Genomic DNA, 27,131 nt, shown 5'->3' on the forward strand with positions numbered 1-27,131 from the left:
AGCATACATATTTTTAAAAGCAGGCAACTCATTGAAAGATACTGTTGTTTAAAATTGAAAGTTGTGTTGTCAGTTGAAAATGAGAGTCCGAGATATTCGTGAGGGACAAATTATCAGGAAAGCAGTAGAACATTTCCTGCCCATGGGTGCAGTCTTGATGATTGGTGATAGCCATGACAAATCCAAAAACCATCACCACAGCACCAATGGGAAGCATGAGACAGGACATTATCTTATCTGAGTGTGTCCTCGGTTCTTCAGACAGTTTCAGATAACATGCTGATGGAATGATGAAAATTAGGGGAGCTGCACAGAGCGTACCCTGTGTGTTGAAAACAAGAAAAAAAGACATTGTTACCAGATGGAAGCATTCTTTGGACAATTTTTAAGAATGTTTAGAAAATGTATTTTTCAATGCAGATGTTAAAAATTCAATAGGTTTAATTGAATCAAACAGAGGAAAGAAAAATAATTCTAAGAAAGACTCGGAAATAGGTTTTTTTCCTTTTCTGATGGTATACAGTATTTCAAACAAAAAGAGTAAAACAGTGTGACAGTATATGGAACTTAAGAAAAGATGATCAGAAAATAACGTAGAAAATAAAGCAGATGGTAAGACTGACTTCTGGAAAGCTCTTGAAATTTTCCATATTCTAGTTACATTATATTTCCTTATACTCTTCATCTGAAATTACTGTGTATCTACTATGCACTTCAAATCTGAGTGGTCTGTCATTTGTGAACAAGTGGGGACTTTGAGAAATTGTACTGGGAATACTGTCTTTCCTCTTTACCTGAGCTTGTATGGAGCCTGTCTGTGTGAGAAAGGCAAACTGTAACCGTAAGGGCACTTAACATGAAATAGCATTTATAAATCCTCTTTCAAAGAAAACTAAACACATTAATTACCCTAAAAGATTGACAGCAGAGCTAAATAACTATAACTCCTTTACCTTCCCCCACCTTAGTTATGGATAAGTCCAACCTAAGGGGGAATGTCAGATTGAAAATAATGGGTAGTAGAGTTGCCTATTATAAAAATACTGAGTTTTTGACTTTAAAGAAGAAGACTTTCCCCTTGAATAGGCTTAATTCACACTACAAGTGTTGCAAATGGGGTAAATGTTAATATTTAATGCATTTTAGGTAATACATTTTTCTAATTATGTTACATGTTACTTATTATATTAAATAAAATGTATTAACATTTATGACAACTGTTATTCTCTTAAATAATAAAACAAGTTTTTAATAAATTGTATTGTGTATATTTGAGGTTTACAAAATAATGTTAAGGGGTACATACAGATATGGTTATTATCGAGGAGCAGATTAACATATCTATCATCTCACATAGTTACTTTCTTGTGTGACAAAAGCAGCTAAAGTCTACTTAAACAAAAATACTAAATACAATACAATTTTATTGAGTATAGTCCTCATGTTGTCCATTAGATCTGTAGACTTGTTCATCTTACATATCTTTGACTTGGTATCCTCTGATCTACAACTCCCTACTTCTTCTGTTCCTCCCTTTGTATTCTCCATTTCTGAATATTTGAGCTTTTTTTCCTTTGAATTCCATATATACATAAGATCATGCAATATTTTTCTTTCTCTGCCTGGCTTATTTCACTTAGCATAATGTCCTCTAGGTCTGCCCACATTGTAGCAAATGGCAGGATCTTTTTTTTTAAGGCTGAAGAAGATTCCATTGTATTCATATACCACATTTTTTTTAGTAGGCCATTGATGGACATTCAGTTTCCATATCTTGGCTATCATGAATAACGTTGCAATGAATATGGGAGTGCAGATATCTTTATGAGGTGATAATTTCATTTGCTTTAGGTATATACCCAGAATACAAGTTGCAGGGTCATGTGGTGGTTCTATTTTTAGTTTCTTTAGCAATCTCCATAATGTCTTCCTTAATGGCTGTACCAGTCTACATTCCCACCAACACTGCACTAAGGTTCTTTTTTCTCCACATCTTTATCAACATTTGTTTTTGTCTTTTTCAAAATAACCACCCTAGTGGGTGTGAGGTAGTATCTCATACTGGTTTTAATTTGCATTTCCCTGTTTATTAGCAGTGTTGAACACTTTTTCACATATCTGCTGACCATTTTTATTTCTTCTTTAAAGAAATGTCTATTCAGGTCTTTTGCCCATTTTTTAATCAGTTCATTTGTTTTTCTGCTTTTGAGTCGTAAGAGTTCTTTATAAATGAAATAGAATTTTGATATTAACCTCTTATCAGTTATGTAGTTTGCAAATATGTTTGCCCAGTTCATAGGTTGTCTTTTCATTTTGTTGATTGTTTCTTTTGCTCTGCAGAAGATTTTTAGTTTGATGTGGTCCCATTTATTTTTGCTTTTGTAGTCTGAGCTTTTGATGTGGTGTCCTAAAAATCATTGCCAAGGCCAACATCAAGGAGCTTTTCTCCTAAGTTCTCTTCTAGAAGTTTTATGGTTTCATGTCTTACATTTAGGACTTTAATCCATTTTGAGTTGATTTTTGTGGATGGTGTGAGATAGAGGTCTAATTTCATTCTTTTGCCTATGGAAATCCAGTTTTCCCACCATCATTTATTGAAGAGGCTGTCCTTTCCCCATTGTGTTCTTTTGGTATTTTTTTTAAAAATTAGTTGATTCTATATGCTTGAATTTATTTCTGGGCTCTCTATTCTGTTCCACTGGTCTATGTTTTTGTTTTTATGCCAGTACCATACTGTCTTGATTACTACAGCTTTGTAATATAATTTTAAATCAAAATTTTAATGTGTGATGTCTCCAACTTTGTTTTTCTTTCTCAGCATTTCTTTGGCTATTCAGGTTTGTTTTTTATGGTTCCATACAAATTTTAGGACTGTTTTTTCTTTTCCTGTGAAGAATGCCATTGGAATCTTGATAGGAATTTTGTTGAATCTGTATATTGCCTTGGGAAGTATAGACATTTTAACAATATTAATTCTACCAATCCATGAACATGAAATATCTTTCCATTTATTTGTTTCTTCTTTAATTATTTTACCAATGTTTTATAGTTTTCAGTGTACAAATCTTTCACCTCCTTGGCTAAATAAAGTGTTTTATTTTGTTTTTTGATGCTATTGCTATTGGGATTATTTTCTTGATTTCTTTTTCGGCTATGTTGTTATTTGTCTATAGAAATGCTACTGATTTTTGTATGTTGATTTTGTATCCTGCAACCTTCCTGAATTAACTTATTAGTTCTAACAGTTTTTTTTGTATGTAATCTTTTGGGTTTTCTAAATATAGAATTATGTTATCTGCAAATAGAGATAATTTTACTTCCTTTCCTATTAAGATGCCTTTATTTCTTTTTCTTGTCTGATTGCTCTGACTAGTGTTTTCAATACTATGTTGAACAGAAATAGTGAGAGTGGGCACCCCTGCTTTGTACATACTGGATCTTAGCAGAAAAGCTTTCAGTTGTTCCCTGGTTATTATACTGTTAGCTGTGGATTTTTCATAAATGGCCTTTATAATGTTGAGGAACTTTCCTTCTTTACCTAAACTGTTGAGAGATTTTATCAAGAATGGGTGCTAAACTTTGTGAAAAGCTTTTTCTGCATCAATTGAGATGATCATGTTGTTTTAAATCTTTCATTCTCTTAATGTGATGTTAATGAGATGTCACAAGGTTTATTCTCTTAAACCATAAAATGTAAGTTTTTTAAACATACAGTCAATGGCAAATGTGATACTGGTTTATAATTAAATGCAAGCTTTCCATAAAATGTGTCTCTATATTTTAAAAAGTTATTATTATGTAAATATGTAAGTATATATAAAAGTAGAAAAGACAGTATAATAAAACCCTATGCACCTATTACTTATGGTTTAAAAACTTTTTGACACATTATTTTGGAGATTTTCCCCAGGGAAAATCACAGCAAACTTAATTTTAAGTTGGATGATGTGAAACAACAGATAATACTTTAAAAACAGCTTTAAAAATAACTATTTTCTCAGTATCACCATTTAATAAAATTACTGTGTGTTTTATACTAAGCACCATCTCCAAACCAGAAATATTACAACTATAATTCCAATAATATAACTCTTTAAGCTTTTACAAAACAAAATGTGTTCAGAGAAATGGCAATTAAGGGTGATACATTGTGAAATCAGCCTAGCCAGGCAGTATTTAAAAATCTGGGTAAGAATGGCACGCACAAAACTGCACAGAAAATATTTCCACACTAAGAGCAATAAGAAGGAGAAAATACTAATTGCATTCTGATTTAAAATGTATGAACAATATACTTTTACCATTCACGGCACCTGAATACAAATGAATACCTACAAAGGTACACAATAAATAGAAGATTAGTCATATGGCTGGAATTCAATGAATTATGGATTCCCTAGATTCTATCATGATACTTAGAATTGACTATGCTTTTTAAGTTATGGAAAATACTGTTGAGTTCAGTCTGTGTTTATAACAAGAAAGTATTACTCTCTGATTTCTTTGAAATAAGTATTTATGAAAATAACAAAAAAGTAATTCAAATACAGATACATATGTGTGTGTGTATGTATATGTGTGTGTGTGTGAGAGTGCATAGATATAGGTATAGATATATACTTGTGCATGAGTGTGTAGGCTCTTTGTAGGAACAAACATGTAAGGCTAATTCATCTGGTATTGCAGAGTGTGAAGATACTATCAGGATGAAAATTGCCACCAGCTGCTGCTAAGAAGCTGTCATCAGTCAGCCTTTTGGGACTCTTCCAAACCTAACTTTCTGCACAGTGCAAAGAAATGGGTGATCTGTTTATGTTATAATTCTTAAGAGCTGAGAAAGTAGCAATTATACGGAAAACTATATAGCTAATGTTTGTACTGGAAGAAGTCCAATATCTTGTCTAGATACCAGCTACTTTCTTGATATTTGAAAGCTCAATTTTGCTGGAGGTTGTTGCTAGGACTCAAGATCATTAGTAAAATGATAGTGCAGTTCCATCTGATCCCTATAAATTAGGCCAGTTTATTTGTTCTATTTAATGCAAACTTGCTTGAGGACACACCACTGGCTTTGGAATAATTTTTGAAATTGCCTGAAAGCATGTAAAACCATAGCTGCTTATTAAAGAGACAATAAAATAGTCTTATTTATAAAGGCAGGACAATTGATAATAATACTATTGATACCAGGGCATTTTGCAGTTTTCAGTAGGGAAAGAACAGAAGGTGCTGAAGATTTTTAACGGCAATACAGATTGGAAAAGTGTCTGAATTCTACCTAAACAGAAACCTCTCAAATAATGCAAGGAAACTGAAAACTAAATGAAAGAATCCTTATAACATACAGCTTTTAAATTTCTACTTTGTAATAAGTTCAGACTTGTGAAATTTATTCCTATACTTAAAAAACAAAATTCTCTCTAGCTCAGGAGATCTTTGGCAATTTGAACTATGGTTTGCACACCCTGATGATTGTATTCCTATATTTGAGCTCTCACTAGGTATTTGGCTAGCTTTCTTCCTTCCACTGTAAGCTGTTCACAATGCTTTCTGGGCTGGTTACTCTGGCCACAGGCACCAGCTGCTTTATTTTTTTTCTTTGTACTGCTGCAGGTAGAAACCCATAGGGCCCAATTACTGCAGATGCCTCTTTTCTGTAATAGTAACATTAGTGCCAAGATGTTGGATTCTTATCACCAAGAATAAAACGTATTTACTTTATTTACTTCTAAAAATAAATCCTTTAAAGTTGAGGATGTGTTTGCTTTTGAAAAACGTTTCATTGTCTATTGCCATGAAAACCACAAAATAAAAGGAAAGCAAAGTTCTAAATGGGGTTTTTAAATAGCTACTTTGTATAACCCCAAATAATTTATCTTATATTATTTAGTTATATAACTAACTTTCCCCTCACTTTGCAAGATCTGATTCTAATGTACATCTCATCTGTGAAGGTCATTACTCTATTTAGTCATGATTCAGAAGACACAATAGAAAAGAATTCCTAAAGTACTATGATTATCACCTAAACTAAAATTATCACCTATTAACTAAAATCCTAACTAAATCCTATTGACTAAGAATTATTGAGACAAAAAACTATTAGTTCCATTTTATTTCATATTCTGGTATATATTTTAATTTATTATTAGAGTCTATCCATATGTATTGTGGATTACTCTTAACCTTACTTCCAGATAAACTCAATGCATAGATTTTTAACTTTATAAATGGATAGAGAAATGAGCATAATAATTTTACATAATTTAAAGCTTACACTTAGGAAATCTCAGACTTGTATAATGATTAAAAATGTGGGCTATCTCCAAATGCATGTGTTCAAATCTTGATTCTTCTACTTAAAACTAGTGTGACCACAGACTATGTATTTAACCATTCTATGCCTCAGTTTCATATCTGTAAAGTTAATATGGATTATGAAAGATAACGCACGCAAAGCACTTGACACAGATCAAGTACTAAATACATGTTAGTACACATTATCATTATGAAGTGGAACACAGCATGCTTTAGTTACTTCTAATGTGTTGCATTATCCAATATGCATTAGTTACTGAGAGAAATAATGCTTGATTTGGCTCTATTAGATATGGTAAGTGCCCACACAAAGGGGATTTTAGCAAAGACTTGAATATGTTATTGTGTACACCAAAATACGTTTATCACTGGAAAAAACACAATATTCTCAGGTGGTCTGACAGAGAATGGAGATCTACATTTTATTAATTCCCACAAAGTACTTTAAAACTAATGTAACATAACATACAATTTAGCATTCTTTATTTTTTTTAATGTACATCTATATAGCAGGTTTTTAAAAATCTAAGGATCTAGAATCATGTTTTAAATTTTTAAATAGTTCTTCATAGCCAGATCAGATTTTGTCTTTACAAGAGATACTCATGGTATTATTCTCCATTTGTTCTATAACACCAGAATTCTGTCTTACCACAAAAAGTTTGCAAATTTATTTTTTTATTTTTTTATTTTTTTTTTTATTTTTTATTTTTATTTTTTTTAAATATAACAGAAAATATTTAATGTGATTACATGCTTACAATTTTGTTGTGCAAGTGTCACAGAGATTAGGATTTAACTTTACAGAAAGTAATAGTTAAATTTACTAAAATATATCATTCCTGAAAAATGAGCAATAAAGGTGTGCTTGGTTAGCTCAAAGAGAATACAAAATTTTATAGGCTATCAAGATGTGGTGAATGTTCAGACAGTAGATAAACATATTTCCTCTCACAACAAAATTCTTACAATATTATAAAACAAACAATCAAAAACATTTGTGAATTAAAATGAGACATTTCGTATACCAAAAAAAAAAAAAACATTACGTTGATCATCTTCACAGGATAATTCAAAGATTACTACTACTGTCAACATCAACAATTTTTTGTAACACTCAATTTTCTGATACTACACTCAAGAATGTATCTTATGTACAGGAATATGTATAGAAATAGGTCCTAAACTGTGGTCCCAAGAGGCAATAACCCACGCAATAATTTGAGCACTGTGTTCTTAGCACTGTGCCAGATACCATGGAGGATAGAGAGGGTGGTTAAATATTCTTGTCCTCAAAGATCTTACTATTTGGCACATAAGGCAAGCTTATGGACATTTCAAACTGTACATGATATGAAATAATACATAAATCACGCTAGTGCCTTTAAGTAGCAGTGATCTACGTACACAAATCAAGATTGGTACATGAAATGATTCAGAGTGGATCTGCCAGCTTTGGCCTATGCAAAATTGGGAAGTAGTTAAAAGTTGCCTTTGACATTTGTCCACCTCTCTTATGAGCTTTCTTTCTACTATTGGTGGAACAGACAATTCCCCAGTCCCCTGAGGTTTTGAAAAGCTGCCTACTCCCCACTTTTTATTTACTTTGCTGCAAGAAAATTCCCACTAGTGTGTTCCTGACTGAATCTTCTACTGCCTTTTCCTGGAATGTCAAATCAAAATGGGATCTGGAGGGAATAGTGACTTGGGCACTGACAATAATACCTTAATCTATCCCTCAACTCTCAATGGAATGAGTAAATGGATGACTTGGGATCCCACCCATAAAAGTCTACCCTCCCAGTGGTGCATGATCAATAAATGCTAAATGGTATATGATTCTGATTAGATATTCTGTAAAGATTGTAGAAGGGGAAGATTAATGACCTTTCAGTGGTAGATCTACTTCATTCCTATCTTACCAAATGGCAACATTATCTTAGTTCCACAAAGTAGAACTAATGAGTCATTCCTAATGTGTCCTTCTATCCCTTTGTCCTCCCAGTTAAATCTGTCACCAAATTGTGTCAATCTTTTCTCAAAAATGTCTTTTGGGAGCCCATCTACTTCCCTCTGTCTTCTCATTGCCTATATAGCAGTTGAACTTTTATGTTGATTTATGAAAAGGCGTAGATCCTTTCTGATTTCCTCTATCATATTTCTATTGTGTGGCACATAGTAATTACCCAATAAGCACATGATCAATGAATAAATGAGTTAGAAGTTGCACTAGACCTTGAAGTCCTTGTGAGATGTGGACACAAGTTAAAGGAAAATAACCATTATAGGAAAGGAAAAACAGACAAGACAAAGGATAAAAGGAAGAAGTATTATGACTTATTCACAAGCAAAAAATAAGATTGACTAGAGCTGAGGGTAGATTTTGGGAAGCAAATGGGAAATAACTTTCCATAGAAGGCATGGGCCAGATTACAGAGACAACAGAGTTTATACTTGCTCTGGTACGAAAGCAGAGATTTTTGAGCAGGTTGCTGATAAATTGAAAGCAGAACTTAAATATATGCTAGTGGAAGCAAAAAAGTCAGGATTAATTCAGATGTGACATAATGAGGACCTAGATTTGGGTGGTGGCAGTGGAAACTACAAAAGAAGGTCTGGAGAGAGAAAAAACATTTAAAGAAAAAGAAAAATAAATTAGGCCATGGCAAGTGAATGTGTAATATAGTATAACTATTTCTTCCATATTTTTAATAAATCTAGACAGACATTTTTACTCAAAGAAAATTTTATAGTTATTTTTAGAAATATGTATGTATTTCAGTAAATGAGATATGTAAAAGTACTCTAAACCAGGATTTCTCAACTACAAACATTTTGGGCTGGATAATTCTTTGTTGTGGGGGGCTGTCTTGTGCATTTTGGGATGTTCAGCAGTCGCCCTGGCCTCCACCCCCCAGATATCAATACAACTACCTACCCAGTGTGTCAACTAAAAGTGTCTCCAGACATTGCCAAATGTTCACTGGGGTTGAAGAGCAAAACTGCCCCATTCGAACCACTGCTTTAAAACTATGTAGTCCTATAAAGTGCACAGTGTCATCATTATAAATATTGACTATTATATTAGAAACACATCTTCATTTCACTTCAGAAAGTGACACTTTAGTTAAGAAAAATACATCATATGCTAAGTGTAAACATTATTTTTAAAGGGATTTTTAAAATGGAAGGAGCAAATATTTACATGAACTTACACTGAGTTCTAAAACTATTCCAAGGCAATCAACCAGCAATGACACAAGTGTGACTACAGTGACGATAACCACCGTTACGAAGATGTGGAACGCTGCCGAAAGATTCCCACCAAAAAACACATTGGCAATTACCTGCCGAATAAACAGATTATTTTGAGAGGGACTCCCAGAGGCATGCAGGACTAATTGAGAGAGTATTTCATAATAGCACTTAGGACTGAATAAAATACTACCAATCAGGGAGTTAATCAAATCACAAGTCACTATGAATATTCTATCTTTTCTAATGTACTTACACATAGACACACATATCAATAACAGGTATTCCTTGCTTAATGATTAGACAGTCTGTGGACTATATTCCAGACCAAGAGTAAGGCATACCAATGTTTGAACACAGCTATTTCTCAAGTATAAGAGAGACCTTGGGAAGTTACCTTATCCTTCTTCCTTGAGTCCAACAAGGTTACTTCTAAAATGAACTATAGATGCTATTTAGATTATTTCACTGACCTCTAAGGAAGGGTTACAAGTTTCCTGTAATAATACTGGATGTGCAATATCCTTTACTAACAGGAAATTAATTCTATGTAAACTAAATCCCATTTGTTATAACTTAAGTCGTTTATCTTGCCTCCTTTCTTCAACAAAAATGCAGAAGAGTTCATCACCATTTTCCTTAATACACAGATCAGGAAATCAGTCAACAGTTATCTATTTGGTGTGTCCCACACTGTGATATGATTTATGAAGAGAAAATGTCTAGGAGATGATTCCTATTCTCAGGAATTAACATCCTATGTAGAGATATACAACCAATCTAAAGAAACAAATAGAGGACAATTTATGACAGGATAAAAAAAAGATCAAACAGAATTTAGAACTAGAAGGAGCTTTAGTTATCTAGATCTGTCTCCCTAAAAGTAATCTCCTTTATAGCATTCCTGAAATGTGCTTGACATACCTAGGATTGAAGTGGGGCTTGAAACATGGAGAGGATTTGGAGCAGAATTACAGGCTGAGGCAGCAGTGTGAAAAAGAGCAAGAGGTAAGAATAGGAGTGATACCTATGGAGGATATGGCAGTGACAGTCTGAATAGATTGGTGACCCTGTGCAAAAGAACAGTGAGACGAGAGTTGAAAATGGTGGGGGGGCGGGGGTCAGATGCTGGGGTATGGTAAAGAAGCTGCTGTCCAAGCTGTATTATCTACATCTGTGACATTTCCCACACAGCACATACTGCCATGACTCTGCCAATAATTTAATGGTGATACTAATAACTTTAACTAATTATAATTTGTAATGTCTTTCCAAATATCAAAGGCATGACCGTGAGAGGGAAAGTCATTCAGTGAGGCAGGCTAGTGAGGAATACTTATTAGTACTAAATTAAAGGGGTAGACAACCTTTCTGGCAACCTCATCTGTGGTTGGCTACTTTACCTATAAATAGAAATGGTTCCAATAATGTTTATGTCATCTGTATATTTGTGCATGTGTGTGTGGGGGGGAGGGGATATGTGTGTGTAGAAAGAAGACAAAGAGAAAAGACATGAATGGGTAAGCAATATAGGACATTTCTCTGCCTAATATTTGCTACCCTGACAGAGATCTTGATTTAGTTCTGTCTTCCTCTCATGGCAGCAAAAAGTAAATTCAAGTTCCAAGCACTAGAGACAGAAATTGTGCAGGTGAAGTGATCAGACTGTCCCAGGCAGTTTACCGGAAACCGCATGAGAATGTATCACGTGTTCTTGTTGATCTAGAGATCAAATTTGAACCTAAAGTTCCAGGTAGAAGCTAAAATAATACCATTTCCTGCATTGAGCAATAGCTGGCAAATTTTTGAAAGACTTTTAAATTTTAAAAAATCTTCATAAAGTAACCTTTGTTCAGTCTACTTACAGTAAGGTGGAGAAATGTGCTGTGAGTTACACATTTGTAAGTGAGCAGAAGTCTAATGGTAAAGGACACATAGTGCTGAATGTTTCTCTCTTCTATGTCTCAGTGCAGTTCCTTATCCCCAGTGCTGGCATCAGGTAAGCACTGGCCTGCCTGAGAAGCCTGCCTTGAAGCTCTGTAGATGTTCAACTTTACACGTTAGACCCATTCACATGGTGCACTGTGTAAACAGCCTCTGGGAACAGATCCTCAGAGTAAGCCGTTTTCAGTGTGATTCTTGAATGAACCACTGTAAAACAGGATCACATTTTATTGCTAACTGGTATGGTGGATTTTTAGCTGACAGCATAAGGAATTCCTGACAACCCATGTTATCCAATTTTATACCACAAGAATTTCCTTTTGGCTAATCTTTCCCCACAAATCCAGGTGGACTATACAACATAATTTGGAGCTGACTTTAAAAAAGAAATATATATATGTATAATATTTTTATGCATTTAAAATATTTTTAACATTTTAAAAATATATGTATTTATATTTTTATATATATATGTATGTATATATGCACACACAAACACACACACATACTTGGAACTTGAATTTACTTTCTAGCTGCCATGACAGGAAGACATATATTTTACATATATAATATACTACATATTTATATTATTATTTATATTATTTTATATGCTATATAAATGAGACTATAAAATATATTTATATAAATGTATAAATGAAATCTATTAAGTTGAATTTCAGTTCTATGGAATAGAAGACATTTTCACTTTTAAAAAATATCAAAACCAATTAGAATTTGATCAATGGTGCCTTTAATATATGTTGACTTATGAAACATCTTAGCAAAAAGACAATTTCATAAAACATTTTAAACATTGGTACTTAATTTTTTTATAAGAATAGTTTAAAAAACAGCCACCTTGGTGTGGCTGTAGAAGGCTGACATTTACTGTGGAATGCAGTTGTCTAAACATTTGTGCTTATGTTAATATAAACCAAGCCACCAAACATAATTTTCAAATTCAACTTTTGAAAAAGTTATCGTGTAAACATTTGAATATAAATTCATCTTTAAACTCTGACATTTTGTATTTGAAAAATAAAATTTTATAAATTATATCACCTGTTATATAATTGGGAATTTGCAGCATCAAATTATTTATAAATCTTCCTTAATTTAATGGGTTAAAGTGTTGAGAAGAATTGTGCTTACCTCTCTAGTCACAAAGCATTCAATTGGGTATGTTAAAATGACACTGATGCCATAAGAAAACCTCCCAACTGTTACCAGATCATCACTTCTGCAATAATTTTCAAATAAGTCTCCTAGAGAATAACATAAAATAAGTTTACTTACTAGATACTGAATATTTGAGATAGCTAATAAATGAGATATTAGATATTTATTATATAAGTGAAGCTGCATAAATTTCATTCCATTTAATTAAGAGAACAGATTACCAGGTCTAAACCTAAGTTTTTGCAGTCAATAATTATGTATTCCCTGACATTAAAACCAGTACATGTTCCACTTGAAGTTAAGTTCATCACTAATAGTTTTTCTCTTATTGTCACTGTTTGTTTTTGGTGGCTTTGCTTCAAATCTGTATCAACTTCTGAAAAATACTTTATCCATTGTCTTCTTACATCAGAATCAACTCCCTACATTCTTGTGCACTAGCTTTGTAAAATTACTTCTGGTCTTTGTTTCTGGTAAGTAAGTGACTTCATTATTTAAGAAAAAAAAAAAAAAAGTCTGTTAAAGTAAACAAATTTCCTTTTGAAATGCTATTCTTAGATCAAGAACAGTCCTGGAAGGAAGAGTAGACCAGTACATCTGGGGAGCTGAATTTCCTGTATATCATGCTATAGAGTTTAATCACAAGCTCAGGGCCACAGCAAAGAATTACAAACTTAACATTGTCTTTGATGGCATCTGATGAGCCCAAGTGTAAATGCGATGATTCAAAACTGTGAAAATATGGCTATTTCCCAGAAAGAACATTAAATAAGTTCCGAACTCAATGATATACCATATATACCTTGAACCAGTACTTATTTAGAGATTGTATTTTCCCAGATATCTATGACGAAATATAAGGATCTAACAAGGGCACAGAAATCATGGCAGTAGAAAACACTAACCAATGCTGAATCAGAGTATTTGGGCCTGTTTATTTTCTGAATATAATATGCTTACATTTTAAAAGTGTGGCATCTTTTTTCAATTGAATAGAAAATTAGATCAAAGTCACACACTACCACACTATTTAAAAAGAAGACAACTAAACACCAATATCTCTGTACTTTTTTTTCATTAAAAAGCTAAATATGTACCTTAAATGACCTGCCTCTTCCCAAGACTTACTTTAAGTGATCTTCTCCCCTCATCCCATCTAGAACAAATGTACATTCTTTCTAATTATTAAAAGTAAATTACTTTCTAATGTCCCTTTTGGGCAGAAGGAGATTAAACCACAAGACAGTAGAGGCAGAGGCCCACTTCAAGGTTGGTTGAAAAGGTTCCAGCACTCTGAGAAAAAGGGACTAAAGTTCCATTCTCACTAACCTCCACCAAGATATGGGCCCTGCATTGTTTCAAAAGTCACTAGGAAGGTCAAGAAGAATCTAGAATTCCTACTGCCTCAGAAGCTGGAATTTATCTACTGAAAAGGGGAGAACAGAAACATGCAGTTTCCACAAACAAGACCAGATCTGCCTAAGGAGAAAGGGCCTGGAGAAATAATGCCATTTTATTCCAGCTTGAATTTAAGTGTATTTTAGGGAATTGTAGCTAAGCGAAAGATGACAACAACATCAGACACCTGTCGACTTTGTTACAGAAAGATTTAATTATATCTGAGCAATTACTACTGATAAAAACATCAGGAAGGTATGACTAACAAAAAAGGCTTATGTCTTACAGAAAAGGCATTTAAAAACCAAGGTCCTCTACAGATGCAACCCATAGGCCATTCATCTTGGCAAACTATGTAGCAATAGTGATAGATGGCAATGTTTTGAAACACAATTCCTATCAAGACTTTCAAGGTCCCTTGTTACTACACACTAAGGGCACATGCATTTATTACATTTCTGACTGCATTAGGATTAAGATAATCATTATTTTTTTAAGCCATCTTTTTTCATTTCCTGAGAAATACTGCTTTCAATCATAGTGACCTGTAACCTCTATTCCAAATAAGGCAGCTATCCTCCAAAGAGCACCCAGTGTCATCAGAAAGCTAAGCTAAGAGGAGTTAGAGGCTAAGAGACAGGATTTCGTGGGCCACGGTTGACCAAATTATGGGAGGCAGAAAGAGAACAGAAAGAAAACTAGACTTGGGAGTCAGAAGACTTTTTTTACAGTTTGTCAGCAGCCAGCTTGGGCAAGTTACTTCACCTCTTTGTGTTTTAAGCAGGGGTAAAACTAGTTATTCCACTTACCTTCAGGGGTTGTTTGAAGGTCAAATGAGATAACAGACCTGCAAGAGCTGTGAAGTATGTGAATCACAGCATTTAGCCTGTGGTCAGACTACTACACAGATGATTGAGTGTAAGGGCCAATGAAAGGACAAGAGGGGACCATTCAGTTCTTGGGCCCAGGGAGATAAGAGTAAAGAGAAGTAGCTTGGGGGGGCGGGGAGGAGGAAGGGAAAGGGCTGGTTTTGTGGGAAAAATGATGTTTTGTGATTAAGGCAAGAATGGGACAACTAAGTAGAAATGTCCTACAGGCTGCAGATGAAAAGAAAGGTCTGGTCTAGAATTAACAAAAGTGTCTAGAGAATTTGTCGAGAGAAAAGCAGGCAACTTGCCTGAGCCAGTTATTTGGGTGGGGTTAAGGTAGATGGAGCGGGGGATTAGAGAGGGCAAAGATAGAAAAAAGGAAAAACATATGAACAGAGAGGAAGAATTAGGATGATGGTCTAGCAGTGTGCCCTTTTCTCTGAGGGAGGAAAGGTGGAGCAAAGAAAGGATATTCAGTACTGCTCCGTGATTCAGAGGCTCAGGAGAATCAGAACAAAGCAGGTTATTAGCTTTGAACACTGGGAAGCTATTGGCACCTTTTGCAGTGAAGCTGCAATGGAGCAGTGAGGAGGACAGACAGAATTCACGTGCTTGGAAGTGACAGCACAGAAGGACAGTGCGGACTACAGAACTAAGTATAGCAGTTTAATAAGGAAAAAATAAGGAAACAGACACAACAGAGAGGCAGGAGGGTAGAGGAAAGAATGAGTAAAAGAGAGTGATTCCTTGAAATAGAACACTGGGCATACTTGGATCAAAAATGAGTAGAGCATTGGATATACTCGTATCAATCCAGATGAACACCAAAATTCGATATCACCGAATCTCTCATTTTACCTTGAGTGAAGCCAGTAAATGTCAAGTATCCACATGTAGCAAACAGCATACAGATAAATAAAGAAACCACGATGGATATATGAACGATCTTGGACCACTTAGCTACTGTGGGTTCTTCCAAAGAACCATAGACTAAGAAGCAGTTATGGTGGCAAATAAATGCTGCAATACAAAAACAAACAAACAAACAAACAACAACAACAACAAAAACCCCACCGAGCATTATTAAGGCAAGCACCAGAGCACTGGTGTTTTCTTTTTTACTTCTGAAAATTCAAAGGTATGTACTACTTTAGAAGGTCAATGAATAGACTAATGTACTAAATATGTCAGAAAATAATTTTCTAATAGCTCTAGGAATGAGAAACTTCATTCACATCAGGTTTATGTGGTCTCTTCATGTCAGCGTTGATACAGAGCAGGCCTATCCAACCTTCTCTCCCATTTCCCTTTTCCTAATGACCCTTCCCACTTTAAGGAAAATCTAAACACCACCATAATTTTCAGTCCATGCCTTCCTTTGCCATATGGGACATAATCGATTAGCTTTAGACATCCAGCCAATCTGTAACACTTTTTGTGCAAGGTGTTAAAGAAGTTCATAACACTTGTTAGACTTCCAAGTTAAGATACAAGATGACTGTAATGAGTTTTCTGCATAAGAAATGGATTTCTTCAAATTGAAGCAAATTTTAGTGATGAGTGAGAAAAGTTTGAGCCTAATTTTATATTGGCACAAACTATATCATATGCTGCTAACAGGAAGTCTAAAACTTAGGACATCTGCTATCCAGGCATACATATCAAATACAGCACTTTTTCATGGAACAGATGACTCCATATTGAGAAATGGTCTTCAAAACCATGTACTCACCAAAAGACATAACCCCAACAGCCTCAATAGCACTGGGCTTTGCAAATACCCAGGCATCTTCTGTTTTTGGTCTAGAAGAGAAATCAGTCAATTTGATAAATTATTAAACAAATGTAGTATATCAGAGAATAAGAAATTGTCTCACAAATATAAATTATGTATCTTTAAGCCAGAAATTAATAAGGGGCCCCCATTAATCTTATTTAATAGTAAATAAATTTCCCAGGAACATCAACAGTACTCTAAAATGCATGTCAAATACTCGAACAGATTCTATTATTACTTATGTAAAATATCCATTGACTATGGAATTTTGTGAATTTATTTGCTCATCAGTTTAATGACAAACACTTAATACGCACTCACCAGTTGAGATACTTATTGAGGGGAGATACAAAAACTAATAATGCCCAGTTATTGTCTTTTAATCCCTTTTATTTTTCCAAGCTCATACTACCCAAGGAAAATTTAGTGAGCACTACAGTTTGAGGAAGGTAGACATGAACTAATACTAAGTTAGGATGCACTGACTATGTTTTGGGAACTCTGCTGTATTATCTCATTTAAATTTTCACAACAACACTGAAGCATTATTATTCAATACATGAGGAAAGTCAAGCCCTGGGTGGTGATCTAACTTGCCAAGCTTCCACAGATAATAAGTGAAGAGGTTGAGACTTATCTTCTTGGTCTGTTTTTCCTAGGATCTATTCCATGTCTGTCAGTGACCCCAAATTCCCACCTGTGATTCATTTCTCAAAGGCGTTTTGGAAATATATGCACTTTAAATAGCTTGAAGCAGACTATATCTTAGTGGAATTAAAATATTCTGTTTCACAAAAAAAAAAAAAAAAAAAAAAATATTCTGTTTCAGCAGGAATTGGCCTACCTGATTAACACACCCTTGGGTAACAATGGATAGGACAGGCTCCAAGGTTAAATAGCCTGTGTTGTTCTTCTGGCCTCTTCCACTTACTAGCTGTGTGATCTTAGGCAAGTTATTTGACCTCTCTGTGCTTCAATTGCTATATCTAAAAAATGGAGATAATAGTAGTACCTAATTCATTGTTATTGTGTAGATTAAATGAGAAAAAAAATATGTAAAACTTCCAGAAGACTCCATCACACAGTACATGTTCAATAAATGGTTGTTAGTTTTATCATCATTATGTACTCATATTGTTATTGTTATCCACTGTTATTTAATAAAAGGTAGAAATCTAAAAGTATGGCCAACTTCCCTGGAAAAGAAAGGCTTGGGCTGGCCTGTGGCTCACTCGGGAGAGTGTGGTGCTGATAACACCAAGGCCATGGGTTCGTATCCCATATAGGGATGGCCGGTTCACTCACTGGCTGAGCGTGGTACTAACAACACCAAGCCAAGGGTTGAGATCCCCTTACCGGTCATCTTTAAAAAAAAATAAAAATAAAAAAGAAATGCTTGAGAGAGACCCAAAAGAATGCGTGAAAATAGAAGATGGGGACAGGACAAGGGGCCTAGAAAACATAGAGGTACCGGGGGTTTTAAATAAAAGAGGAATTCTAAAGATTAAAACCCATCTTTTTCATAAATTTGGTATCTAGTCTCCATAAAGAAGACACACCAAAAAATGCTGTTTGTTTTGTCAAAGTTTGCAGGATTTACACATTACATTATCTTTCTTTTCCCATGTGAAATGAGCAGTTATAGACACAAAGGAACTTTACAGAAAGGCTAGTCCGCGAGGGAAGCCTCCAACTGTTACATGATTGCTCCAATTCCCAGTTTTTGGAGTGGAAAATGCTGCCACCTGCTGCCTGCACTACTCTTATTGCAGTCAACACTGAAAGACAGCATACCTGTTAAGTCAATGTTAATATGGAAAACATACGTATTTTGTCCATGATCCTTAGCAAATAATTTAGATCAGGCCGCATTAACAGCTGTGGAAAGTTAAAGATTGTCTAACTTTCTAATATGTTTTAAATGATATGCATTCTCTGTTAGGGCTTCTATATGTGAAAAATATTCATTTTTCCCCTCAGTATAAATTGTGGTGGTGTCCTACTTTTTAAATCTTATATTAGTAATTAAAATATAGGAGTTTGATTTTTTTCTCCTCCCATTTAAGTTTTTTTCCTGGTCCATATGGTTCCTTGAGTATATTCCTGGAGTATAAAACAATACCAAGGGATAATTTTGGATTTTTCATCTTAGTGATGTTGATTTTATAAGATGGAAAGTGCCCAGAAAGATATTATTGACAGGAAAATACATGTGTCCAAATCTAGGGGAAGAGAAGGAAAGAGATATTGAATATGGCTTTCCAATCATTTATAGAACAGCCAAGATTGAGTTCCAGAAACAAATAGTTCCACAGGAAAAAAAGAGAGAAAGATTTCCCTGGTATATTTTATATGAAATTGTTGAAACCTTGACACCTAACCTGGATGAAAAAAATGAAGTTATAGACCTTCTGACTTTAGCCTATAGATGCTGAAATACAAAATGAAATGTTACCAAATGCAGTCAAGCCGTTTATAAGATCAAAACTCATGACTAAGCATGGCTTTTTCTAAATAAATACAAATATAGCTTTACAACAGAAACATTAATAGATATTAATGTAATTTGTCACATTAACAGATCAATAGAGGAAAAAAAGTTTACAACCATTTAAAAATATATAAAAAGAATATGGAGCCGCAAGCAGGCACACTGCTGCTACCTCCCCAGGGCCCTGCCGGGGTGCTGAGGCAGGAGCTGGGGGAAGGGAAACCCAGCCACAACCAGGTAAAAAGCACATCAAAAACACTATTTCCACACAAGTAGCCCACAATTGTCATAGCTGCCACAAAAGCAGCTAGTTGCTATAGCAGTCACAGCCACTGTGCAGACGGCACACCAGACACTCGACTGCATTGACATACGGAAAGTCACCAGCAGAGACCAAAAAAAAAAAAAAAAAAAAAAGAAGAAGAAGAAGAGAGGTCCTTTTTCTCCACAAAACACACTCCACAGTAATAAAAGAAGCATCTGCCATATGATAATAGTGGGGGACCTAAACACAGCTCTCTCAGTACTGGACTGATCCTCTAGTCAACAAATCAACAGAGAAACAGTAAATCTATCATCAGAAGGAAAGAACAAACCTGTGGTTATTACAGTGGGAAGAGATTGGATAAGGGGCATAAGGAATCTGCTAAAAAGCATATGATTCAGTATTTTGATAAATATGCTAAGCAAGCTATTAATAAAATAGAATTTCCTTAATCTGATAAAAAATGTCTACCGAAACCTATAGCAAGAGACATATTTAAAAGCTAAAAGTTAAAAAATATTACAATTAAAGGATGAAATTATAAAAGAGAATATTTATATTGACATTGATAAAATTTTAAATTCAATGACATTTAAGTTATTTTTTGAACACCTAGTAGTTTTTAAAGAGAGCCAGAGGCTACCTACTTGATCAGAAAACTTACAGTTTCACTTTCAGGAATTATTGGAGGTCCTACATTTTGTTTTCTTGAGGTGACGTGGCCTCACACATATTATACATTTTTAGTGTGTGTGTGTGTGCGTTTAATGGTCTTTGAATGCAATGGAAAATTAGTTCCTCATGATTTTTACCAAAATGAACTTTCATTGAATGCATAAATAGGCACAAGTAATCAATTTCCAATTTGGGCTACTAAGTAAAGAAATATCCTGCAGAGCAGGATAAAATCTTATTTTAGTCACTGCCTTTCACAGACATCTCTTCCCAAAGCTTTCAGTTAGGCACTAATACAGATGATACTTGCTCTTCCTTTTCTTTCCTAATCTCTTGATCAAGTATAGACTAATAGGGGCTATATACTAAAAGGCAAAGAACGGAACTGGGTAATCCAGCAATTGGATAAATTTTAAGAGAGAATTATTTAACCATCCTTCTTTAATAGACTAACTCTGCTGTCCTTCATAGCATAGAGTGAGTCCCACAAAACATGAAATAACTCTGTACAGTGGAAAATATATTTAAAATAAAATGTTTAAATTTGTACTTAAACCCTCATGCAAATTTATAATCAAAAATTAAACTTGGATATCCAATTAAACATGGGTAGATGAGCAACATAAGTTTATTTCTCTCCTGAGACTCCACTAACATGCTACTAGAAGAATTTAACAGGGGGATAAATTCAAGGGGAAGAGGATGTTGGCAGAAGAGGCATCAGTGGAGAAGACATTTTGTGAAAAGGAAAGCGGATGTTGATGTGGTAACTGTTGAGAATGGAAGACGTTATACCACACAGAGGGAGCTTATGATGAGAGACAGCTAATTCACTTTGCAAAATCCTGTTTGTGCAGGACTCAGAGACACCAGAAAGCTATTAAGGATGTTCCAGGGGAAAAAGAGAACGCAATGAAAAATGGAAGATCTGGGATCCTGGATAGAGGGCATCTGACACAAGACAGAGGCAAAAGGAAGTGGGAGGATGACAGTGGGGTAAGCTGAGAAGTCAATCTGTCTAGAAGGAAGTGAGAGGACAGAAAGCTCTGGAAGGAAGGTCTCCAGGAAAATAATAAAACTGATAGATTATCTTATACGTTTGAGCATTTGGAAAAGGAGTAATAAAAAGATTGAATGCAAAAGCTAAACGGGACATCCAGCTAAACATGGTTACAAACTCTGAAAAGTTGTCAGAATCAAAATGGAGTCAACTGTGTTAAACAAAACCCTGACAAAGACTGCACAAGGCCATGAAAAGAGGGTTCTCCTGCATAAATTCCTGATAAGAATTACCACAGAAAACTCTGCAAAAACCACAACCTTATGCACAGGCCCTCACAACCTTACACACAAAAACACTTCTGCAAGGATATCCACTCAGCAATTGCCTGCTCAGCTGTGGACTGGCACACCCTCGTTATTGATCCTTGTAGCCTAGGACAATTATTATGTATTATGACATGTGAGAATAGGAAAGATAACTTCAGAGAGCTAAATCCTCATCTACTGTAAGAGAAGACAACAGGGAGAGTCCAGAACGAGCAGTTACAAGCATAAAACCTAGAAATAAAGACATGAATGCCAAAAGATAGGCTTAAAGGGTTGAGGTAGGAAAAGATTTAGTAGGAGGCTGCACTATTTCATTAAAAACCATTTGTCATACTTACCTGGCAGGGGAGATACCATGATCACAAAAACCATTTGTCATGTTTGGTTTTATAAAAATATGTGAATGTATTCTTTTGAGAAAAATAAATACATTGAATAAATGTAAGTACAAGTAATATTGAAAAGAAGCAGACCATTTATAATACCTTACAAAGCTCTATAAACATCATGGCAACACAATGGAGGCTACTATAAAATTCAGACCATTTTAGCAACAATGCTTTAAAATATTTTAATACGGCCTGTTTCATTTGATCGTACTTCTCTTTACTCCACTTCACAGATACCATGTTTTTATGAATTGAAGGTTTGTGGCAACCCTATCATGCCATTTTCCAACAGCACGTGCAATGTGTCACATTTTGGTAATTCTTGCAATATTTCAAACTTTTTCATTATTATTATATGTTACAGTGAGCTGTGATCAGTGACCACTGATGTTGCTATTCTAATTGTTTTGGGGGTACCATGAACAGGGCCTATGTAAGACAGAGAACTTAATGCATAAATGTGTGCCCTGACTGCTCCACTGGCCGGCCGTTCCCCCATCTCTCTCCTTCTCTTCAGGCCTCGCTATTCACTGAGACATAATGATATTGAAATTAGGCCAATTAATAACCCCAGGCCGCTTAGAGTGGCCTCTAAGTGTTCAAGTGAAAGGAAGAGTCACACATCTCTTACTTTAAATCAAAAGCTAGAAATGACTAAGGTTAGTGAGAAAGGCACATCTAAAGCCAAACCAGGCCTCTTGTGCCAAACAGCCACACTGTGAATGCACAGGCAAAGTTGTTAAAGGAAATTAAAAGTGCTACTCCAGTGAACACAGAAATAGGAAAACAAAACACTCTTATTGCTGATGTGGAAAATGTTTGGGAGGTCTGAGTAGAAGATCAAACCAACTACCACATTTCCTTATGCCAAAGCCTAATCCAGAGCAAGGCCCTGGCTCTATTCAATTCTATGAAAGCTGAAAGAGGTGAGGAAGCTGCAGAAGAAAAGTCTGAGCTAGCAGAGGTTAGTTTATGAGGCTTAAGGAAACAAGCTGTTTTTGTAACATGAAAGTACAAGGTGAATCACCAAGTGCTGATGTAAAAGCTGCAGCAAGTTATCTAGATCTGGTTAAGATCACTGATGAAAGTGGCTATACTAAACAACAGATCTTCAGTGAAGATGAAGCAGCCTTATATTGGAAGAAGACTTCATCTAGGACTTTCATAGCTAGAGAGGAGAAATCAATGCCTGGCTTCAGAGTTTCAGAGGACAAGCTGACTATCCTGTGAGGGGCTAATGCGGCTGGTGACTTTAAGTTGACGCCAATGTTCATTTACCTCTCCAAAAATCCTAGGACCCTTAAAATTATGCTCAACCTCCTCTGCTTGTGCACTATAAATGGAACAACAAAGCCTGGATGACAGCACATTTGTTTACGGCCTAGTTTACTTAATATTTTGAGCCCATTTTTGAGATCTACTGTTCAGGAAAAAAAAAAAAAAAAATCCTTTCAAAATATTGCTGTTCATTGAAAAGGTGCATTGTCACCCAAGAGCTCTGATGGAGATGTAAAAGGAGATTAATGTTGTTTTCATGTCTACTAACACAATTCTGCAGCCCATGAATCAAGGATTAATTTCAACTTTCAAGACTTATTACATAAGAACTACATTTCATAAGGCTACAACTGCCATAGATAGTGATTCCTTTGATGGATCTGGGTGAAGTAAATTAAAAATCTGGAAAGGATTCACCATTCTAGATGCCATTAAGAACATTTGTGATTCATGGCAGGAGGTCAAAAATATCAACCATTAACGGGAGTTTGGTAGAAGTTTATTCCAATCTTCGTGGATGACTTTGAGGGGTTTAAGACTTCAGTGGCAGAAGTCAGTGCAAGTGTGGTGGAAACAGCAAGAGAACTATAATTAGAAGTGGAGCCTGAAGATGTGACTGAATTACTGCAATTTCATGATAAAACTTGAACGTATGAGGCGTTGCTTCTTATGGATGAGCAAAGAAAGTGGCTCCTTGAGATGAAATCTACTCTTTGTGAAGATATTGTGAACATTGTTGAAATGACAAAAGATTTAGAATATTACACTACTTTAATTGACTCCAATTTTGAAACAAGCTCTACTGTGGGTAAAATGCTATCAGTCAGTGTCATATGCTACAGAGAAATCTCATGAAAGGAAGAGTCAATCGATATGGCAAACTTTATTGTCTTATTTTAAGAAATTGCCACAGCCATCCCAACCTTCAGTAACCACTGCCCTGATTAGTCAGCAGCCGTCAACATCGAGGCAAGACCCTCCACAAACAAAAAGATTACAACTCGCTGAAGGCTCAGATGATTGTCAGCTTTTTTTTTTTTTTTTTTTTTTTTTTTTTTTTTAGCAATAAAGTATTTTTAAATTAAGGTATGAACATTTTTTTAGACACAATGCTATTGCACACTTAATAGACTACAGTATAGCATAAACATAACTTTTACATGCACTGGGAAACCACACAATTTGTGTGCCTCACTCTGTTGTGATATTCATTTTACTGTGGTGGTCTTGAGCTGAACCTGCAATATTACCAGTATATGCCTGTACTAACAAAAATAAAGACTAACTTATGGACGTTTGCAGCCTCAGCGTGGCAAATACTTTTTAAAAAATGATTGCTCCCCTTACTCTGAAAAAATATAATTGGATGCTTAGTTATATAGTTATATAGTTTTAGGAAACCTTTTGTTCGTATGTGGACTGGGAATGAAGAGGTTTTAGGGAGCTGTCTCAATTTGGATTCCTGGATTCAGGCATTTCACCCTGTTCTGAAAGACAAACTCCTCATCTTCACAACAGTTGAGTAGCTGTAAGGTAAGTTATAGGAAGCAAGTCCTAGCAAATGTACCTTCAATCTTCATAGATTGATGACAACAAGCTTCAGGGTGATTGCTTCTAATCCTCAGAAGGTTAGACCCCTGGATCAAGAGGATCAAACAATATCACACCTCTCCAGGGTACCTGCCTGAACTCTCTACGGCTATACAGAGGAACCATCCAAATTACACAATTCTGGCAGAGCCTGCATTTTTGCTGCAAGAGCCTTATATCTTAACCTCTTCAACCAGACACATGTGGGAGTTGAGTGCTCTGGATGGCACACAAACAGAGGCTCCACATTTCCTGTCACACCACAAGCTGCGAATAGCAGATCTGACCACTTCCCCAGCTGGGCTGCAGCTGATAGCTCTTTGCCACTCCCTGGGTTCTGGCTCACTTGTTTGCCAATTGTATTCTATTGACAACTGAAGCTTACATAAACATATAAAACTGCTCAGGAAAATTCTTCTTGGCAATCACTCTAAATATCAAAACTGATCCATTTTACTAAAACACAAATTTTTTTAAAAAGCTAATTTTGAGTTAAAATTTACATGGAACTTTATACTGTTTTTGCCAAAACATAATTTTTTTTAATACAATTCATATAAAATGATTGCACAGCTTGGCCCCATAAACATCACAAATACTTCCTTTTGCCTTTCAGGACACCAAACTCTTGATTCTTATTGTTATCTACTTTTTTTTTTTTTTTTTTATACTACTGTCTCCAATTCCTCTGTCAACTCTATAAAAATTGGTGTTTATCTCTGTTGGTTAAACAGGCAGAGCATGGATGGGAGGGGGCAGGATTTCACTTTTTTTGGGGGGGTGACTGTCCAGTATGGGGATCCGATCCCCTGACCTTGGTGTTACAAGGCTGCACTCTAAGCAACTGAGCTGACCAGCCAGTCTTCACTTTTTTAATATAATGGAAACTTGTTATAACTATGGGTATTGCTTTGGTTCTCTACTGTGTTTTCCCACAAAACAAAATTAAAATACCTAAAATACCATGTGAGTTTATACTAAAAATAAATGTAATTTCAGATGTGAGCTCCAGATAATTATTCTCCATTGAGGTTCTACTTGGGTTGCACCTCTCCTCACCTTGTACACTGACCCTGTACAGTCTTGTCCACACAGAATCTCCCTAAATTCCAGACTTGCATTCCAAAACTCTGGGTGACATCTACTCCATCCCCTAAACCCCCAACACCACCAAGGGTGACACAAAATCAAGATAGCAAAATATTAAAACCTTTCTACATTTTCCCCACATCTGCTTCCTCTTCTATCATGGTAAATAACTTAAAAGAAGTTAGGGCCCTTTATATTTCCATAGGACCCTGCTCATATTTCTATTAAATAGTCTATTGAGGTTAACTTTTATATGCTTATTCACCCCACCCCACCTTCAATAATTTATAAGAGCTTTGCAGAAAGAGACTGTGCTATACTGGTCTTCACAGCTGGAGTACCTAGAGGAATGTCTGACCCAGCAGGCTTTTAATTAATGTTAATTGACTGAACAAACTCTTCCATTTTCTCCCTCTGACAGTGAGTGCTGGACCATATACCAGTCTAATTGCCCAAGCTGGAAATCCTGGTGTCACCCTAGGTAACTCCTGATCTGCTCATTCAGTCACTAAGTCCTACTGATTTTACTAGCTTAAAATTATTTGAATTTTCTCCTCCCTTTCATTTCTACCAGGCTTGTCCTTGTACTGTGCCAGTTGTCTTTTGCCCGAACATTTGCTATAGACAGCCTCCTTCCACATCTCTATACCCCTATCAGCCCTCACCTCTGCTACAAGAGAAGTCTAATTAAAATGGAGACTTGATCTGGTCACTCTCCTGCTTAAGAACTTTCAATGCCCCATCCACTAAAGAACAAGTCCCAGTTTCTTGCCACTACACACAAAGCTTTCCTTTCATCTTGGTCTCTGTCAAACTCTCTAGGCTCATTTCCTTTCACACTCTGCCAAACTTTCATCTCAGAATCACCAAAATTCTAGTTACTTCCCAGACACAGAAGCTATGTAGTTGGTGGTGATGGGAAAGTAGGGGTCAGTGGGTGCTATGGTTTGCATGTAAGTGCTCCCTCCAAAACTCATGGTGAAACAATCCCCAGAGCAACAGTGTTAAGAAGGAAGGACCTTTAGGAGGTGATTAGGCCATGAGGCAGTGTCCGATGGGATTAGCATTATTATTAAATGGCTTGAGGAGTGGGTTCAGCCCCTTTTTTCCCTGCTGTCCCTTTCACCATGTGAAGACACAGCCTTTGTCCCCTCCAGAGGAAGTGGAGTTTAAAGCACCATTTTGGAAGCAGAGAGAGCAGCCCTCATCAGACAGCAAATGCCAGTGATGTGATCTTGGACTTTCCAGCCTCCAGAACTCTGAGAAATAAATGTCTGTTCTTTAT

At 35.6% G+C, this 27,131-nt stretch overlaps 1 protein-coding gene across 2 annotated transcripts in view; it reads right to left on the bottom strand.

The window, feature by feature from the left end:
• Positions 1-28: 28 nt before the first annotated feature.
• The window catches only part of SLC38A11 (solute carrier family 38 member 11), a 52,234-nt gene continuing 25,131 nt past the window's right edge, over positions 29-27,131 (bottom strand). For both annotated transcript variants that reach the window (XM_063077025.1, XM_063077034.1), the window contains 5 exons: positions 16,696-16,766; positions 15,822-15,983; positions 12,670-12,782; positions 9,534-9,665; positions 29-322 (listed from right to left, as the gene is read on the bottom strand). In XM_063077025.1, coding sequence (XP_062933095.1) covers positions 29-322; positions 9,534-9,665; positions 12,670-12,782; positions 15,822-15,983; positions 16,696-16,766 — 772 coding nt within the window. The remainder of the gene's footprint in view (positions 323-9,533; positions 9,666-12,669; positions 12,783-15,821; positions 15,984-16,695; positions 16,767-27,131) is intronic.

The sequence above is a fragment of the Cynocephalus volans genome, chromosome 1, assembly GCF_027409185.1.
Source record: "Cynocephalus volans isolate mCynVol1 chromosome 1, mCynVol1.pri, whole genome shotgun sequence".
NCBI lineage: Eukaryota > Metazoa > Chordata > Mammalia > Dermoptera > Cynocephalidae > Cynocephalus > Cynocephalus volans.